Source organism: Ptychodera flava, chromosome 2, assembly GCF_041260155.1.
Source record: "Ptychodera flava strain L36383 chromosome 2, AS_Pfla_20210202, whole genome shotgun sequence".
Taxonomy (NCBI): domain Eukaryota; kingdom Metazoa; phylum Hemichordata; class Enteropneusta; family Ptychoderidae; genus Ptychodera; species Ptychodera flava.
The window spans coordinates 47,633,755-47,655,364 of record NC_091929.1 but is presented as its reverse complement, the minus strand read 5'-3'; the positions used below and the strand labels follow the sequence as shown (position 1 = coordinate 47,655,364).

Sequence of the window (21,610 nt, the reverse complement as noted above, 5' to 3'; positions counted from 1 at the left end):
AGCTTTAATAACACCTTCTCTTTCAATCTGTCAGATACGCTTTTCAACTTCTTCAAAACTTTCATCATGTGACTTTAATTCGTTGTTTTGCCGCTTGTTTTGCCTTAATGCGTTCCAGTAATGCCGTCTTTGTGAACCATCATGGTTGCAACACAACATTGCACGCTCTTAATTAACAGTTATGACTTAGCATGCGCCTTGCACATTTTCCCAGTTACACGCGGTATAGTAAGCTTTTATACCATTCAAACTCTTCACAGCCTTACAATACTTACATAAATACTGAACAACTGTGTATATAAATATAATATTTTATTTCTAAAGTGGTGAGTATTTACACATAACCATGGCTATCAAAGACATTAGTTACTAACGTTGTTATAATTGATTTCACAGTAACGAGAAAAGTGACCCATCCTAATCAAGATTACATCACTATGACAACCACCATAATCCTCATTAAAATCAGCATAACTATGTAAATCATAATCATCATCATCATCATCATCATCATCATCATCATCATCATCAACAACAACAACAACAGCAACAGCAGTTATCATTTGCGTAATACCCTAAGCTTACTTAGCCCAATGCCGAGTGAAGACTCTTAAGTCGTGTTAACGCTGAGAACGATCTCTTTATCTTTGTCGCCATTGATGTGTTCAGAAATTGTTCTGCTAGAGCTAAGATAGAGTCTGGAGAGACAGCGGGCTAGACACGCATACCATATTGAAGACGAGAAGAAGTGTATGAGTGGATTACGGAAGGCGAAAAGAATGTCTCGTATGTTTCAGTAGACTCATATTGACCACCTGTTGATCTAGGCAAATCATCTAACTTGTTTATTCCACGCTGAACACTGAATGTCTATTGGTGATTGATTCAACTTACCAAATGACATCGTTGTTCAAATGAACTCAATTGTAAAATGCCCATGGTTTAGATAAAAACCCTTACTACGTATGTTTAAATACAGTTATTTGCACTTGTAAAGTGAACTGAGAATTATAATTTTTAATGACCTATTTGCACTGAGTAGAATCGCTGTGTCATTGTATATTTCAACTGTTTGTCCATCACCAATTTTAAACTCCATAATGTGCAAAACTTATTGGTCCTTCTCAATTTATGTCTCACCAGAAACACTATGAATTATAGGTAGGTCAAAGGTCAGGTCTAATTACCATACGCTGAGCAAATACTGTAAAACGCTCACTGTTTTGTGCAACACATAAATGACCACTCTACCATTTCCCTATACAGTCTGTTTCCACTGATAAAATCCAAGGATATTGCAATATTTTGCAATCAGAGACTTCAATCTGTATTCGACAGAAACATCTAATGAGAGAAATCAGTTTCTCTTTTTCTTTATGCGTAATGCTTGAATCCTGGCGTTGTACGTTGCTTTTCGTGTTTCCTACTGTAAGGAAGATGTCGACTATGAGAGTGTCTTTTAGATTGCCAACAAAAAGTATGTGTACTTTGTTTTAAAACGTTCTCCTTCTCCATTCAACTGAAATAATTACACCCAATAGTCGCATCATCATTATTCGAGAGTGTAGGTGAGCTTCAGAGTTTCTTGAAAAAGCGGGAATGACGTCATGCGATAGAGATTGTAATGTACACACCTGACGCATCACCTAACAAATCTTTGGAAATATTTGAAGTCAGCCTCGTGAACCAATATTTCCACGGCACCGTCGATCTATCCTTACACAATTGTTCCATCAATGTCGTGTTGGTCATTGCATTCAAAACATCTGTAATGACATTTTTCTAGATCTGTTTTTAGGGCTGGCTCTTGGGCTTGCCGGTGGTTTAGTCCTGAATGTACTCATGGCCGACAATACCTTGTTACTGATTGCCTTGGTAACGCCACTGCGTCGGCGCATTGCCGTCTTAGTTCTTTTGGAAGAGTGTATTTCGTGAATCAGTGACGTGAAACCGAGAGTCACTCCGTTACAGCCCCCTCTGGCGGTAACTTCATAGAAGTGGCAACCGTACTCTGCTGCAAGATCTCTTCCATCGTCTGTGCTGACTTGTCTGTGCGTCTCTAAGTCTATCTTGTTGCCAATGATGGCAATCGGCACTGAACACGGCGTTTTTAATTTTTGAATTTGTTGGATTTGCGTTTCAACGACCTCAAATGTTCTGACGTCACAAATATTGTAAACGATAACGAAGGCATCTCCCCATTTCACGTGAGCTTCCTTGCACAGCATACCATTTCCATTCGGTTCCTGAAAAAAGTAAAAGAAATGTATGCTTATTAAAAACTGTTGTCCGTCATGCCACAGATGGCGGCATTCCGTTATGTACTCGCGGTTAAATACGGCAGATATGCAGTTCCGTTTGCAGAAAATTAACGCCATACAAATGTTATTGTGTCGTTCAATTAGAAACGGTTGTTCCACAGCTGTCGTTCTTAGTCAACTTTCCACAATTGTTAGCTGTAGTCAACTTCCCACTCTAGTGTTTGTATGGATAAAAGTGGCAATCCACTGCAATATGTTCATAGCAGCGTCCATATTTTGCTCATATCAAATCAAAGCCAAAGGGAAATGAGAAAATTCTCGCACTATCTCACAGAAACTAATAAAACATATTTGTTTATTCTTCAATTTCGTCTTCGTCGGTTTTGGTTGATGCTCGAGGGCGGGATACGTGTTTGCGGCAGCTGGACGACAGTTTATGTAAATTAGAACCCAGCATAGTAACCGATTCAGCCATTGTACGGAATGAGGCATACCGCTTCATTGACTTGCAGATAAGACGAAAAAACAGGTCAGTTTACACAAAACACCGAATCAAATAGAAAAGAGCCCGCCGAAAATAGCGCATACCAGTTACGTCATCTTATAAAAGGTCTTGTCGTTGTGTGTGAGACGTGGCGTGACCTTGTCAACTTAGCGATGGCTCTGAGCAGACTCGACGGAAACTTCAGTATCGTGGCGTTGCTGACGTCACAGATGTCAGGATGCATGACAAAGTCAAGGGAAATTTAGTTTTAGAACGTGTCTGTTTGATTACAGTTATCACATCCAATGACGTCAGTTAACATATTTTGTGACTCTTTTAATGCCTCAGCTCTGTACAGTGAATTACTTTGGGTCACGTGGTAGCGCCAAGGCAAATAACGCGAAAGGTTAACGTCACTTGTGTGACGATAATTAATGTATAAGAGGTACCGCTTATCTGATCAATCGCCATCAATTTTACGACCTGACAGATAGAGCTGCGATAACTTACTTTATTATTAACTTAGTAATAGAGTTTATTACAGGTGAACAAGCCACGCTGGTTTTAACGTGACGCGGACCTGCTGGCAATTCCTGAACTGTAGTTAAATGAATGATTTATGTGGTGTGACGTTCCACGTGTTCGTTCGCCCTACATACACTACTGAGTAATGTTGATTTTTTGTTTCTTTCAAAAAAAAGTCTCGTCGAAACAATTGTAGCACATTTAATTGCCCCATACTTCCCCTGCCGTTACTTTTGGACATATGAAATATCTCCCAGTACATCAGTGTTTTCTCTTGGCATAATTCATCAGGATAGGGGTCGAATCTTGGGTCTTCGGCTGTCACAAAATTCATGCCTAGCCATTTTACTTTCAAGAGATGAATATTGTCTTTACACTTATCATATTTCTACTTTCTATCGGAAACGAGAGTGCTGTTAATGACCTTAGAAAGGCAGACTGTGACTTATCTGAGTTATATGTTACTGACTGGTCATCATCAAATGTTCAAGATGTATGGTCGTTCATTGCTGCATGTTGGTATCAAATCACCATGGTGATGAGGCAGTATATAAAAATTAAAAGTAACTTCGACCATACACCTCGGAGCTCCAACATTTGCACGCTTTAATTTGCTTTTTTATCCTCTTTGTTATTCAGCCTTTTCTGTTGTAGAAAGTCTCTTTTCTTTGATAAGCTAAAAGCGATGGTTTGGTTTTTGTCATCAAGAGAACACAGAATCCATGACGTCAGCTGCCTCCCGCGGATTTTTTGTGTAGAGCTTAGGAAACCAAAAGACGTGAGAAAATGCTCGTTTCATGAAAATGAAAATTTTGTTGTGCCATAGCTTTCCGGGCCATTGTTGCAAGACAATTAAATTAGCAAACACGGCAACACCTTCAGCGTCATTGAGAAATGTCAATTTACATTCCATAGAAGCAAATTCAGGTTAAAAATTGCTCCCTCTTTTGAGAAAACAAACAAACAAACGAACTTAGAAAACGAATGAAAGCCAGATTCGACAACGTCAGTAAAGATATAATCTTGATAACAATGAGATCAATGGATTGTCACTTAATTTCTTCGATAACTTTGGGATACTTGACAGTGAATGTTAAAATCAATGTCGAACAAAATTGCAAGACGACATCATTGCGCAATATAGTTACTAATATTATTCTTAAGGGACGTGTTGACGTCTTATGTATTATTCTTTCTATGTTATATCGATCACTTATAAATGCTGTTCGGAAATGGACACAAAAGCAGGATAGATATCAATTGTGGTGGGACTGAAACTTTGGATCCACATCCACATTCCATGGATAATGGATTGTATTGGAAAACCAATCATTTCATTAGGTATTTCAATGGATATAATTAAGTATTGACAAACAGCTTGCAAACCACTTCCTCAAAATCGTCAGCAACGACCATAGAAAACACAATGGTGAAACAACCAAATACTGTTGAACAGCGAAAAAAATGTAGAATTGCAAAAGTGTGTGAGTAAACAGAACAACCGCGATCCAACCTATCATGCTGATGGAATTCGAATGGACTTTTTCCTGGAAAATACTGACTCTATACGTGGAGGAACACAGGTACAACATCCATGCTGTATGCAATGAAATGTCGCCGAAACAGATGAGGAATTATTAATCAATTATTACTTTAGAAACAACATTTAAGTTCTCCGATCATTTTTCCAATACCTTATAAGTATTTTCCTAAAGATCGGATAGCCACCATTTTATGAATTGTGTAAATCTTATGAAATCCCTTTGACGGTGATCGCACAATACACAGACACAGCTCCTCCACACTGTGACACAGACAAGGACTCTATGGTGCAAGTCGGCGCGCATGTCGAGGTCATTGACCTCGGGGAAGACGCCATTTTGAAATCAGTTTTGGGGTAAACAGCATTCAAATAAATCTCCAATTATTACCGTTATCCAAGGACGATACGCTAATGCATTGCTTAGTAACAGTTAACCGTCAGTTTCCAACTAGTATAATTGTTGTCCTGAATTAACCTGTAATAAATTGATATTATGTCGGCGACTTTCAAATCAAGTTTGATGGTTCTCCTAATCGGTATTCCATACCTTCTTGTTAATCCAAGTGCTTCTTTTAATTCGTCACTAAGGAAACGAGGATTTTTTTCCGCCTGGATACGGCAGGTCGTTGCCTTCAGGGTTTTATTTTATTTTCTATTGAACCTATTTGTTGACAGATCACAAACATGGTCAACAACAAAGCAGACATGTAAACTAAATCTGACGTCTGAATATTGTGAGAATGTCTATTGTTTGGTTCATTAGCTTTCCATTGTGTGCAATCATCGTCCAGGAAGTGGTAGCGAGGTCTCTTGGCATTGTTTACTCACAGACTCTCATAGATCGTAAATAGATCAGGGTCTATGCCCAAACAGTGAAAACATCTACACCGGTAATTGCCGTTTATTCGACTTTGAAAAAAAAATTCCTGAAGTCGGCGAAATTATACGGAGATATTGGTGCTTCGGCCTCAGCTCGCTATACTGATGAAAATATCGCCATCGTTTATCAAGATGACAGGTTTAATTGTTACATATATACTTCAAATTCACATTTTACTATTTTTTGTTTAATGTAATAACTATTTACCTTACTTTCTTGAGTTTAAGAGCGTTAAAACATTCACAACAGAACTTCTCAACATTGTTTAATGACGTATCTATTACTAAATACCACAGGTTTTTCTATTCGCCTATACTAGTACGTGTTATTAACATTGACAGTGCATGTAAGTCCATCAAAGTTTTCGTTTCGATAACATAATGATAAAAATGGTATTTGCAAGAACCAACTTATCGTTATTTCACACTTCAATGAAAAGCTTCTCTCCTTTTGGCATCATAACCACAGACTCTGCAGCTTCATGGTCACAACGCTTTGGTATTCACACTAGCATTTCTTCATTTCTGAATGTAGCGAGCGAAAATGATCAATCGCTAAAATGGCTTACTTTTATTGGCAGAATTTTATCGTTAGAATCAGATCTGTTGCATTGTGGGAAAATAATCATAAATTTGTAAGAGTTAATTTTTCATCGATAACGACGAGGTCAACGTCATGACATTATTACATTTTTCTGCCGCTTTCAGATGAACATTACATGATTGTTTCGTCACAATCCAAAACAAAACTTCAAACACGTCAACATTTCCACTTTAATTCGGTTTTTGAACCCACAACCAACCTAACTGTAACAACCAGAATGCTGGTTCGAAATTATTCTTATTATGTTTAAGGCTGTTTGTATTATATTTTTGTTTTGTGATTTATTGTTTTTGGAAACGTTTGTCCTTCGTGTGCGTGTTGTACCTTGTCAACCGCTGCGTATGTAGGTTGAGGGCGGGTGGACTATGGTTGATATTTTTTCTAACGTGGAAGCTACTGTGAAACGTATCAACGATAATTTATCAAATGACTAACACCAAATGAATCAGGGCAAATTGAAATCATAAGGCTTGCGTAAAAATGGCAGATAAAGTCGCTTGCACACTTGCATAACCATACCAGTGTCTTCAATCAGGGCTGCGACCAAGTTCATGCAAAAACACGTGAATTCTTTATGTTACAACGTACGATAGCTTGGCTCTCAGTGAAAACACCACTGTTACGAAACCCTCTGTCGTGGCTTTGCAGGAATGTGCATGCAAGTCCACCAAATTCAATGGATATTCAAAACCTTGTCACATGCAATTAGTAAAACTCACAGACACTTTTCTAATCCATTCAAGTAAAAGATTACAGCCGTAGGGCGAACAATAATCACCTTAACTTTGGATAACACCGCTATATAAACTCATTGTTCTACCTAAAAGCCAAAGTTTGACATAAACATGACTCACACTCTAAAAATGTAAGCCCGCCAGAAATATCTTACGACAGAAACGAAAAAATACCTTAAATGTAAACATCAAACATTTATTTTTCTTGCCATTGGCGTGAAAGAATTGAGGAGTTGAGTACAACGTAACTAGATGGGAATGGAGAGCGGGCTGCCAACCCATGTACACTCACCATGATGGTATCGGCCAATGAGAGCACACCATTCAAATCTTAGCTGTACATTTTGTACACGAAAAGAATCACAATTAACAGAAACAAAATTTGCAGCAAACGCACTCTTTCACAAAAAATACGCCAAAGGAATATGAAGTCGCAAGCCCAGGTTTTTGACGATCCCTAGTATCACAGAGTAATATCATAGACAGAGTGGCAACACTTGCATGCCTTTTGTTCCATGGTCGTCTCGGTAGACTATTGGCTTTTCATATTAAAATGAGCTTCAAAGGTGTTAAACTTTTGGAGGCTTGGTTTGTGGTTGATAATTACACGAGATTATGCGAAACATACGACGAGATGGCATCGTACTGCCAGTCGCGTAGCAACCATAGTTACTTTGTGAGCTCTCAGGCCAGAAACACTGCCTCACGCCAATCAAAACATAACACGCCAGCAGTTTCATAAACATGTCCTTTCTTGGCGCACGTGTAAAAGACGGTGTGACTGACCGTAAACCATTGAGTAAAACCAGACAGTATCGATAAAAGACTTTCAAATTTGGTTCAAACACACTCATTATATATTCATGAAAATATGAGAGGAATTTTTAAAACGGTAAAACCCACTTTCCTGAAGCTCAAAACACTCGCGTTTTCGCCAGCACATCAATTCCGATCAGCACCACACGACAACTACAACACAAGCTTTGTCGAACATACTTTCGCTTAACAATTGGTGAAAATCCGAAAATTACCGAAGGGTGCATGGTCGGCACTCTTCGGAAAAGAGAGCCAAGAGCTTCGTGAGGCGAGGCAAACATGGATTGCTTACGTAACCGCTTCACGCCTTAAACAATAGCTGTTGCCACTCTGATATTACTCTGTGCTAGTATTGACCACTTCCACGCACTGTCGGTATGTTGTCACAATAATAAGTATAGGGGGACCTGAAAACTTTTCATATTTACTGTCAAATCGTTGAAGCTGATTGCGATGTTCTAAAAGTGACTTACGTTTTCATGTTGAAGAAGGAGCGAGAATACGGTTGGGCAGCTGGTTTACGCGGGAAAACTAGGATATCGGTCAGTTTAGAACTGAGATCTCGTTGACATCGTAATGTGTTCACGTGAACGACTGACTGGGTCACACAGCTATCAGGCAATGCTGTACATAGGTGCGAAAACATTGTCCTCAGCCACTTTACATGGTTTGTACAAGAGCAAAGAAATGAATTTATTGATAAGAAGATCAAAGGTGCCGTCATAAATTCTAAAAGCTTCAAATTGTGCAATGGTTAAGTTCGTAAAATATTGCGGTACCGAAACTTGTCAGCACGTACACGCCTTGAGGTGACTGCGTGACATGTCAGGGGCTGTCAAACTGTATAAGTACATTGTTTTGCAGTTAGAAAATTGTAAAATTATGGGATTTGTTAGGTTAAGTACAGAATTTGCGCGGGAAAGTATACATACATCCTTCAACCGACATACATTCCATGGGCTGTTGATACTTCACTGGTTAGCGACATAACATGCGTGAACGACACTGTGACATTTTGAAATTTGACTTTGGCAAACCATGGCGTTAGAAAGGAATGGGCAAACATAATAACAGTGCTAGATACTTCCATTACTCAAAAAATGTTTCTTTATTTTCTGATACTTAAAAGTTGCAATGTCGGCAGTCAGAATTATCATCGTTTTTTTCCTGGCGCTTAAAATGTATTGATCGATGTTCGTATAAAGTACATGCAACAAATACGCAGCAATGAGAGACGACTTTCTTGTTCCTCAGAAGTGACTGCCGATGATATCTTTGTCGCTCTGTCTTGACAAGAATGCGTCAATTCATTAACTGTCCAGAAAGATCGTGACTTATTCAAATTCAGAGGACGGTGAATTGTTCAGCTGTACAAACTCAAATAAACCTACTTATAATTTTGTACAAATAGGACAAATTGTGACGTGACGTAATTGTGTACATATCAGACATGTTCCGACAGACGTAGACAGCGGACCTAGTGATGTCGTTTCAGATTTATTCCATTACACTTTACACGTCGACATCTAATAGTTACTGGACGCTACCATTACATCTAATAGTTACTGGACGCTACCATTACATATAAAGGCAATTACGTTCACGACAGTACTTACATCGGACAGCATAATTTGCCAACTCTTTCGAGAGACATGAAAATATCGCATGAATGAACAACAAGATATGAACTGAATATGCTCACGTGTTTTACAACAAGAGTAGTAAGGAATATTTGGTCTTTGGGACAAATCTTGTTTTTTCTACAAAACATCTTGTTTTTTCTACAAAAACATCTTGTTTTTTTAACACAGGGAACTCCCTCTTACGCACATGCGCGTAAAGAGGGAGTTCCTGAGTCAGCGCTAGCTATGACTGCACCTAACATCAATATATACTAAAAATAATTCCCCAGAACTGCTCCAATATGCGGTAACCCCCGGAGACGGAACGGGCTTTGTCATTGATATAGCTAACAGATGGTTATCTAAAAATAATCCAGTGGGCAGAACATGTCACTACATGTCAGTACAGTAACCACAGATGCTGGTAGTGATCCGTGACATGTAGAAACTCGTTCTGTCTGACCTATTTATAAACACACAACATGTTTAAACATGTACGGGAAATTCCGTGTGAGTCATCACCATCAAACTAGCCTATATAAAGGGACTTTTACCCGTGTTGTCAGTCAGTCGCGGAGTCTAGCTGATGTTGAACACGAAGTTAACTAAATTTCATATCCATTTAATCCATAATGTCGTAGGTATCGTTCCAGCGGCGGACTAAATCCTTCTTGTTTTTGTATTTCTAGTGCCTGCTTGAAAATGTCCTGAATAAGATCTGAGGCCGGGACCTCTGTTGCGCCTTTTTCTTGTATTTGTGTAAGCAGCTGTTTATATTGAACATAATAATGTTTATACTTCTCTCGCCTCTTTGATACTCCCGTTTTCCCTTGTATTACATCAATAACGACACCTGGTATAGGAGTTAAGGCTAACAGTACCGGAACTGTCGGAATTGCTGCTATTACAGCAGAACTTACAAGAATTCCCTTAGTAATATTGAGAGCCATATCAATTCGACCCATTAATTTGTAACTTCGTCGATATGCAGCGCTAGTTCTTTCGATATAGTCGGCCAATTGTTCAACGCTTTCAACAACTGAGATGTGCATTTTTTTTACTGTATATGTAAGGGATGATAAAAAATAATTGTAGTAATATAGAAATACAATATGGCAGAAGGAGGAGAAGAAAATATACCACTCCAGCATTTCGATGATGCAAATTTAAATGATGATGACGCTACTCCTGAAACATTCTTTATAGACGATGATAATGCCCTTGCAGAAGCTGATCCTTTCCTTGCTAGCTCAAGCGCGCGGAGCCCGCAGGTGGGTCGTTTGACTGAACTTAGAGTAGATAAAAAATTAAGAATGATTAATCAATTCTTAGACTATAATAAAATTACTGATCCGGATGCAATAAATGTATTGGCTATGGATTCTGAGATTAGGGACGGAAAGCTGTATTATAAAAACCTCAAGCTGTCTAAAGATAGAGGAGGTGGATTTTATAAGCTCACCACATTAAGGAGTAAAGGAGGAACTGCATTTATTAGAGAAGTATTAGGAGGTCGCTCTAGCGCAGAGCCCGAATATGTGAGTCGTACATTGTATTCTGAAGATGTGAAAAATGATAAAATACCGGCTGAGAAGATGACGCCAAAAGACATGGGTATATACAAAGATAAACTGACAGAGTTACGGCAAGATGCTTCTGGTAATGCAGATAAAATACAAGCTTTTGAAAATAAAATCGAACAATGGAACAATCTAAACCCTGAATATAGAGCTATTAATGATGAATTAAGGATTGCGAATATGCGTCTTGGCGAGCTTAACAATGAAAAAGTTAAAATAAGGCTAGAGAAAAGAGAAGTTGAAAAACAGTTAAAGGAAATTCCTGAAGATCACACCCAAGGAAAAGAAAAAGCCAAGAAACTACTAGCTGAACTTATAACAAGAGAAGCTAAAATTGTTGATCGAATTGAATACGAACATGGTAAGATCAGTGAGGCACGTGAAAGTCTGGCTACGACTAGGTCTCTTCGTGATGTAATTTCCGATCCAGAATTGTCACTCAGGCTGAAGCTGACAGAGTTATTTAAACGAAATGGTATTACAATCGCTGCAATACTGACTGCCCTTGGAATGACAATATCAACAATTGCCCTAGCTGTGACTAGAGGAGGAGGAGGGGAGCGGGAGCAGGAACTGGAGCAAACGCAGGAGGTTCAGGTCCGCCCAAAGTATATACAAAAGCGAAAGAAATTGTAAAGCAATTTGGCGAATGGTTAAAAACATTGGCTGCAAAAAGTGCTGCTGCAATACCAGGTTTAATCGGCTCCCTTGTCAGTTTTCTATTAAAAACAGCAGGATCGGTGGTCGGATTTGTTGGAGAACAGCTATGGATATTTTAACTGGATTAACATTAGTCATTATAAATAAATTATGTACTAATATATGGCCCCGCATGTTTGGTGAAAAGAATATTGCAAAGTTTCTTTCTAAAAATAAAGACCTGTTTGGTTTCTCTGTCGAATTGGAATGGTGCAAACTTCGGCGGGTAAATCGCCATATCCTTCGAGCAAATCCAGGTGTCCGACTCAAAGATGATAATCTGTATCATAACATTTTAGCTTTCGTGAAGGAATGTCAAAAGACTAACTTCTTTAAGCGACTAGAATTCATAAACGTCTTTCAGGAGATTGACAATGATGAAATGGAAGTCCAACATCTCCAAGAATATTGGGTTCTTCGATTGATTCGCGACACAGGCAATCGATTTATCTTTCAGGCAGACGGAAATATTTATGTAAAGATGTGATTTTTCTTCTAAGTCATTATATACACGAAGTGAAACTTAAGATGTGATTAATTTTCTTTTTTTTCTTCTACTATATACATTACACGAAAAATGGGGTACGATAGAACATTATTACCGACTTTCAGCAACCGAATACCGAAGGGAACGAAGTCAGAAAGAACTCATCATGTGATTGCTCATAATCCAACTGTGGCAGATCCAGGTCAGACACTTATCATACGATGTCCAAAGTTAGAAAGCGGAGTAGTACTAGTTCCTAACACTTTCGACCTGGTTTTTGATCTCGAAGTAACGGGACATGAAGATAACCGAGTAGTACAAAATGTTGCAAAAAATTTGGTGGAGCGTATGGTTCTCACATTTGAGGGGCAGGAACTTTTCAATTTGAATAAATATAATCTCATTGAATGTTATCGCGATCTCTTCAAACATAAAAAGGAGAGAACGAACATGACACTGTACGGAATTCAGAACGAAAATCTAAGAAAATTGAGAAGTGGCGCGGCCGATGCAAATGCCGACAGGCTTTCAAAATGGGACGATATTTTACTTTTCGACACATATAAAACAAAATATGCTATTCGTCTCACTCATCCCCTCATAACAGGTCATGGAGTTGCATATCCATCAGCGTTAGGTAGTCATATCGAATGGCAAATTACGCTTGCACCCGCCTCCCAATTACTTGTCAGTAATCAGGTTGTTACAGCCAATTATAAATTAAAAAACATTCAAATGGAATACGAAACAATTTCTGATTCCGTACTCGCGAGAGATACTGCTGGTTATTACAACAATGGGAAAAGTTTTCTCTACGAGCATATACATTATTCTAGAATAATACCATTCAAAGAATCGGACACGGTTATCAATGAAAATGTGAATGTACCACGACGTAGCATTAGAGGTATCTTATTACTCTTCACTAAAAATCAGAATCAGACAGAACTGAACAGTGAACTTTTCTTTAACCCCTCCATTGAATCTGTGTCTGTATCAATCGAAGGCATTGCAAATAAAGTGTACGCTCAGAAGATGATACCAAGACAATTTTGGAAAGAAACACGACGGTATTTTGCTGAAGATAAAGATTGGTGTGAAATTGATATAGATGAGGTCGATTATTTGAAGAATAAATTCTGTCTGTTTATCGATCTGCGTAGTTTTAAAGATATTGAGTTTCATGGAAATGGTCTTAGAGTAATGAACACAAAGGACGGAATTCAACTTGAAATTCTGAAGAAAGACACCTCAGTTAAGGGTGCCGACGACGCTCGCGATGACAATATATTTGCCCACGTTTATGTTATTAGCGATGCCCAGGTCACTGTTGAAAATAGTAGATTAAAGTCTTTTCAATTTTAACCATGACCCGTCATTCCTATCGGGCGTGTTTCTGCCAGCCATTCGCCCGTGTTCAGATTGTATAACTGCACACGTTTGATATCATTTGGCGCCATCATGATTTTACTACGCTTTTCACTACGGATTTCTCCAGCCTTTTTCCGTACAAACTGTACAAATTGTGCCGGCTCCGGCTTATTCCCAGTTTTAAACAGATCATAATAGTCTTCAAATTTCAAATGTTTTCTAACACAAACATCTTTAACCCCTTTATTTTTTTTCGTCTCGGAAACGGGAGTTCGAAAAGCATACACTTTCGAGCGTATGCCGACAAAATCAAGAATAGGTACACCATTCAACTCATCTTTAAATTTACCTATCACTTTTTTATTAATCTTCGGAAAGTTGGGCCCACTCATCCCACTAGTATCATATATAGACTTCTCACCATTCTTTTCAACATCTTCTCGAACTATATCATTGAAAGTTACGTCCGGATCCGGGATCGGTACACTGTAAACAAAACTGTCAGTATCCATGTAGGCTAATCGTATTCCAGGGAACTGGGCCGAAAGTAATTGTAATGCGTCTCATACATAAGCAGCTTAGAAAGTTCCAGTACTGCGGCGCCGATGAAAACTGGTTTTACATATCTATGCTCATCCGTTTTCAGTTCCAGTAGGGCACTGTCGCAGGAATCGCCATCCTCTTCGGAAGTTATGAAAGTTATATGTTTCGTCTTTGGATTATACTTCTGAATCTTTTTACGACCACTATCCGTACCGTTCCAGTCCGAAACAAATTTAAAGTCTCTGTACTTTCGAACATCTTCTATTGTCTTACCGAACATTGCATTATTCATCAGCTTATAGAAATTCTTTTCAAAATCTGTCCCCCCTTTGCCCTCATTTTAGTGTTAAAGTCAATATATTTCGCGAGACATGGAGCTTCATCGAAAGCAAGCACCCGATAAATCTTTTTTAATCTCATTCCCATCCGAAGATAGAATTCCAGCAACTTGTAGTGTAAGACGTATCTCTCTCTGTCCAACACACTTGTAATCAGTCGAGTGCCCTGCCTATCAGGAAATTCGAAGTGATGCGGCGCAAGTGGCAAATCGCTGTGTTCATTATGTAATTCGGCTGGATATTCTAAGTCTACTTCTAGAAAACTTGGTGGAAAGGTGGCGCCAGGTCCCCACGCCCCGCCAGCTCCGCCGTCTCGGGCATACCATTCGTCCCACTCTTCCATCGTCATCCAATGAAGTCCGCCCGTAGGCATTGCCTGACTCATTGCCCAGCCGTAGAGATTGTTTGCATCGAGATATTTTATTTCGGTCATCGGCTTCTCTGGGTCGTAATTCCCGCCAGCTTCACCAGCCCCTTCGGCGACGTAAGCAGGATGATTTGTCTGTAAGTAATGAATATTACACTGGCTGATACCGCCTCGAATCCCCCTCTGTACGAAATTCATCTGCTCAGCATCTTGAATGAGCCCAAATTTATTGCCCGTGTAAAGTAACATAGCATCCCATGTCAAGCCGGGCGCCGACATGTAATGGGCCGGATCTAACTTATATGCTTTTAAACATGTGTCACGGAAATTTTCGAATATATTAGCAAGAAGGAGAACGTCAGTCTCACAATAGAATTCCATATAATCACGAATCTTCTTACATCCAACTTCATCCCATACTCGCAAAGCATGTTCGTAATCAGACTCCGAAATCCCCTCTTCCGTTAATTCGCTATAAAATTTGTCCCTCTCCGGGAGCTCCCCCTCTTCTAGTCTGTCAACCGAGTCTAAATATTCGTAGGGGAAGAAACCTTTCGCCCTTTGAATGTCCGGGTACGAAAGTGGTACCGTCCACCCATCCTCCGGCACAGTTTTTGCCAACTTCGCCAATGACCCCATCATCAACTGAGCACTATCCATAAACTTTATAGAAAAGAAACGTTTCTTTATCTCCCTCTTCCCATCAACAACAATTGAGGCGTGAAAAATAAATGTTTTCGAGAGACCCATAATTCCTCCATTACTCGTCTTAGCTATGATTTTAGCTCTGGTCCGGTACCATCCCTCATCATTTCATGTAATTCTTTCAAAATAAAAGAACCATCGTATCCCTTGAGGTTGTGAAAGTAGATAGGAATGGTTCTCGACGGTCGACATCCCTCGCAATAAAAAGTCGCCTCCTCCTTCACTACTCGGTATCCTGCCGGCTCTCCACATGCAATACAGACTGGATTGTCGTAATTAGATCTATCTTTCATCGGTTTTATTTTCCAATAATACGATTTCGAATAATTCTCGGCCCGTTCTTTCATATCCTTCAGAAAGTCTGTAACACAGGAGAGCCCCGTGAATGTTCTTTTACCATAAATGGTGGGCCGGCCCGGGCCCCGTTCCGAAGGATTCGATCCTCCCCGTTCCACCATAACATACGAAAGACAAATTGGAATATGTCGACCGGTCCCCTTCTCAATAATTGCCTCAGTATCTGCATAGACGACGTAGGGGGCGGGGACCTTCTTCCGATGTCCTTCGAATTGACATACTTCCTTAGGAAAAACTGGCTGGGCGGCGTCTGTTCCACAGTATACCTGATGTTTTTCTAATTCTTCTGTTGACTTAAAACCTCTTTTACAAACCAGGCAAATACACTTCCGTCTGTGCTCATTCTTTCGATTAGTATGAGAATTAAGAAGACGATTTAACGAAGTAATTGGCACGAAGTGACCCCCCCCTCTTCCCTCCCCACCAACTATCAGTAATATATTTGCTACCCGTCCCGCTCCGCCAGGTCCCTCGGCTCCGCTATATAACACAGTTATGTCTGACGGGTCGGGATCGGACTCGTGGATCTGAAACACTTGAAGTTGCGTGCCCGGATTTTGCTGCTCGAAGCGCCTGAATACAGTCAGATCGGCGGGCGTAGGAAAGGGAATACCTTCCCAACAGTAGTCAGCAATAAATGGGGCGTACGTATTCCATTTTCTCCTTACCTGACCACCCCTCTTTTCACGAAACTCGGGATCGCTCAACTTTATACTTGCTACGACGGCATACTGAAAACAATTCTCGACCCCCGGCGGTAGAATAAGATCGCTAACACAATGCTTATTTTTTAACCATCCGGGAAGTTGGACTGCGCCAGCCCCGAGTAAAACTTCTACTAGAATTACTTCAAAATTAAGTATCTCCTCGAGAACGAGGCCAGAACCCTCAACAGCTTCAATTGTATCAAGCATACGATCGTAGCGATCTATTAATTGTTGCCCCACATCCGCTGTGCCTCCTACCAACCCTTTTGTGTATGTATCTTTTAATTTAACAGGCAATATACGAATTTGTGTATTACCAGTTTTCGGATCCGATAATTTGACTTCCATTTCAGTATAAACAGAGTACATCTTTCGTTCCGAATGGCTTTCTTTGACCATACCTTCAATATCCACCAGCTCCCCGATATCCTTGACTCGCTTGACTTCAGGAAATTTTTTTTGTAAAACTGCTCCCTTGAATGCTGTATGTAATAGACTGGCCATCTTTATGATATATACTATCCTAAAATTTTTTTAAAAATGAAAAATAATTATTCTATGATAGGTCATCAAAATCCACTATAATATTTTTGTCAGCATTTATTCGTTTATATATCTCACCTAATCTTTCTAAGTCGACTAGTTCTTCCCTATCTTGAATTTCTGGTTTATTAGGCGCAGCACAAAATAACCTCTCAACAGTGAAAGAAAGGGCACGCTTACTTAATCGCGGTTTAAATGCTAAGAATTCTATCTTACTACCTTTCCGGATATTACGAGGTACAATAGCAGGATTTTCTCGGACTGGCAATGGACTCACTGTTTTAAAAGCACAGTCAATTTCTTGAACCATATCAATACATGTAGCGAAATCGGCCCCTCTTTTAAACCGAAATTTAAAATACTTTATCTGTGCCTCGCTCCCTCGCTTCTGATACACTTTAGATGGATTGTAAAATCCAGTAGTATTCTTGGAGTGAGCAGCCAGGCTTAGAGCATAACTTTTAGCAGTAGATGCATCGAAACTTTCACCTAGGGTACGGAATATTATTAAATCAGTAAACTTTTGAAGACTCGGTTGCCAACGGACACACACTTCATCGCATGTAGCAGGATCTTTAGAACCGTACTTAGGTCCGATGGGGAAAACTACTTCTAGCTCATTGTCTACGTATATAATTGGATCTACCAAAGATTCACCAAATATGAGTTTGCCGTCACTGATTTGAATATTCTCTTCTCCGGTTTCAAGTATTTTTATTGCAGTTGAAATAGAAAGGATTGTCATTGTCTTATCGTATATATCTTAATAAAAAAAAATTTTTAAAAAAATTTCTATGATATAGTATCCCCAAAATGTCATACATATTCATAAATGGACCAACTGGAAGTGGTAAGAGTTACGATGCAATAAATTTGTCGGAGACTCACGTACCAGAATTTGACACTAGTTTTTCCAGCAACATTGCCGACTTTTATAATGGACGCCACGTTTCGATTGCTGATTTTCAGAAACAGTTTATAGAACATACTCTTAATTTACAATATCAGGCTTGGGTGAGGGAGGAGTGGGAGGGGTGTACCCCTTCAGAACACTACATTATTTGTGACTCTTCCATAATTCAACATCTGACTTTTTCTCGAATCCGGGGCGTGAGAGCGGAAGAAAAAAAGATTGTTTCTAGAGCATTTGACCATTTACCCAGTTTCATTATCATATTCAAAGATATGCCTTGGGATTATTGCAGGCAGAATGTGTTGACTCGAGCCAGGTCGTACGAAATAGGCGCCTTAGAAGAACTAGAAGAGATTCACAACAAGTTCAAACAGACTTTCTTAGAAATTTGCCACGACTATAGGCTTCCATGTTTGGTAATTCATCAATCTCTTACCCCCCTCGTTCTCAATAATATACTTAATCCAACAATTGATACAGAGACAGTCGGACCAGTAGAATATCCACAAGCTTTTGACTTTGGAATTGCATGGAGCGGCGGCAGCCAGGGATTTTTAATAGACGGTTTCAGCAAGGAAAAACTTGAAAAAGCGTACTTCCCACCTGGACAAGAGCAACTAGAACAACCACGAGTCTCACTCAAGAACATACACAAACTTCTTAACGCTTGTGAATCTGTGTGTGCTTATAATGCTCCGTTTGACCTACGAGCACTTGACATTATGAAAAGGGGGGACTTTGAAGTTACTTGTCTATGGCTCATGTCAGTTGTGTACATTATACTTCAACCAGAACTTATCGATAAAGCTGAAAAAGGGGGACTCGAAAGAACGGACTGTGGTAACATGCACAGTCGTTTTGAAGATCTTGCAAACTTAATATGTTCAGGAACTGAGATACCACCTCATCCACATACTGCCGAAAAAGATGCAATAAGTGAACATTACTTACGACAGTACATGATAAATACTTGGCCAGGTGGTTGGAAGAATAATGGTAAGCTGTCACTTTCTTCTTTCAAGAAATTAAGACTTTTTCCATGGTACTTATTGAATAACTTTCGTAAATACTTACGTTAGTACTTGCGTTAGTACTTACGTAGTACTTGACAAGTACCAGCACAGGAACTTACGAAGTTCTAATAACATTTTCCTCTGGCTCCCAACTATTGAAACTTTCTGGATAACCTTTCCATTTTATCAGATAGTATTTCTTTCCTCTAATTTTTTTCGTCTTCAAAATTCGTTCTACTCTGTACAGCTCGTCGGCACCAGCAGCGCTCTGAAGTTCATCAGAATAGAAAGTGCCAAGTATTTCCTCTCCATTCAGATCTTTTATTTTGTAAACTGGCGGAGTACCCAGTCCAGCTGCATACACCACTTTTGAAACTATGAAAATCTCCTCGGTCCAATTTGGTAAATATCCCTTCTTAAAAGTGGTCTTGTATTTTGTAATTCGGACCCTTTCTCCAGGCTTGAATTCAGGGTTAGCTCCCATGGCTGCCAACTCAGGGTAAAGTGTATAAAATGCCTGCCAATCGTTCTCCTCTGTTACGTCGACGGGTTTCATTTTGATACTTCCGTGAACGGTGTTATTGTAATTCTCAAGAAGTTCTGGTAGAATAGAAAGCCATTCTCGTGTCTGTCTGTATGTAAAGTATTTCCACATCATCGTCTTAAGAGTCCGATTAAAACGTTCAACAACGCTAGCTTTTTTGTCACTGTAGGTGTGAAACCAATGAATTCCCACCTCCTGGAGCCACCCCTGCATTTTTCGATTAGTAAATTCCCGCCCCTCATCTGTCTGAAGTTTGTCGGGCCTTCTCCCGGATTTCTTAATCACGTCTTGTAGTGCCTGCAACGTATCATCAGCCGTTTTTGACTGTATCGGCCTGGCCCATGCATATTTGCTTAGCACATCGATTACTGTTAGCATGTATCGAATGTTACGGTTCTCTTTTGCGAACGGGGGAGGGAATTCCACGAGATCCGCTTGCCAAAACTCGTCTATCGATGTTACGAAAACGCGCCTCCCGCCCGTAGCACGAGTACGAGGTACCGGTTTATGTAGATTATAAGTTAGCTGAGTTTTTAACCACTCCTGCACCTCTTTCTTAGTAACGTGGAGTCCGCTGGCCCGTGCTGCGTCATATAATTTTTGTACACCTCCAAAACCAGTTTTCGGGTTGTAATATAATTCTCTAAGAGTTCCTTCAGCTTCCATAATTGCTATATTATACGAAAAATTTTATGCCGTACGGATGCCGTAAACGAAATACTAGTTTACTGAATTGTGTATTTTGCAATCGACTGATTAGTGAATCTGCCTTCTGTTTTGACATCCTCATTCCATATTGTTTTATAATAGAGTTGATGTCTATCTCGCTCGGTGTGAAAAATAGTACTAACATCTGTATGTTTTCCCTGAATGGTTTACTAATACTAGTAAATTGTTGAGTCAGAACCCAGACAGATAATCTGTCGTGTCTTGAGCTGAAAGCAATTTTGACTAAATTGTCACTGCGCTTCTTTATATCTTTGGACGCGGCACAATCGTCGAGTACTATTAAAGTGTTTGTACCTGCCCATTCGTTCCGTACGTAGGCTAGTGTATCATCCACAGCATCGATGTCGACCGGAAACACAAACACTTGGTCATCGGCGAAAATGAATCTTTTATTATATGTTTCATTGTTCATGAATGTCGGACAAATGAAAACTACATATTCAAATTTCCTTAAGTACGGACCGGTGAGGAGGTCCATTACAAATTCTGTTTTGCCAGAACCTATCGGTCCAGTTATAATCATGTTGAATGGTGGGGTAGCGTATATTGACATTTCCTCCGGATCTATATATTGTACACAATAGTAATAAATATTGCTAAAGATAACAAACCAATTTTGCCGAATTCGTGAATAGGGTCTCTAGATGCTGCCCGTTCCGGGGGGAGGGGAGGGGAGGGGAGGGGAGGAGGATCTCCCCGACTCGTATCAGTCGCTCCTCCGACCCCTCCGGAGGGCTCGTCCTGCCACTTCACAGGATCCGCCTCCCCCCCTCCTTCCATCTCATGTATAGCACTTTCTCGAACTTCCGTGTTTATATCACCGTTCACCCCGAACACCATAGATTCAGTTGCGTATTGCAATTCATTATTATAACCTGAGATCGCCGGGCCCGAAAGAATGACCATCTCAGACGGCAAGAGAAGTAAATTTGGCGAGACTGCCATATCAAGTTTGACACCAGTATTCATTATTGTGTCTTGATATCGCCTATAACTGATTACTTTGTCTGTATTACGAATTTCATCTTCGAGGAGAACGCCGAATTCTTTTCGGACTTGCTCTGCACTGCCAGTATCGCCCACAATGGTACTACGAATATTTGCTTGTGCGCCGAGTATACAATATACGTAGGCTTCAAGACTTTCATTGAGGCGGGCTAGGCCAGCCTTTGTTAGTCCCGAGTCTCCCTTCAGAGGAATGAAACTATTATATTGCCCCTCCGATCCATCATTTCGGAAGAAATAA

The 21,610-nt window shown here is 39.8% G+C and overlaps 1 protein-coding gene across 2 annotated transcripts in view; it reads right to left on the bottom strand.

The window, feature by feature from the left end:
* Positions 1–291: 291 nt before the first annotated feature.
* The window catches only part of LOC139122579 (ras-related and estrogen-regulated growth inhibitor-like), a 40,709-nt gene continuing 19,390 nt past the window's right edge, over positions 292–21,610 (bottom strand). For both annotated transcript variants that reach the window (XM_070688139.1, XM_070688132.1), the window contains one exon: positions 292–2,246. In XM_070688139.1, the coding sequence (XP_070544240.1) occupies positions 1,758–2,246 (489 nt within the window). In that variant the 3' untranslated portion in view covers positions 292–1,757. The remainder of the gene's footprint in view (positions 2,247–21,610) is intronic.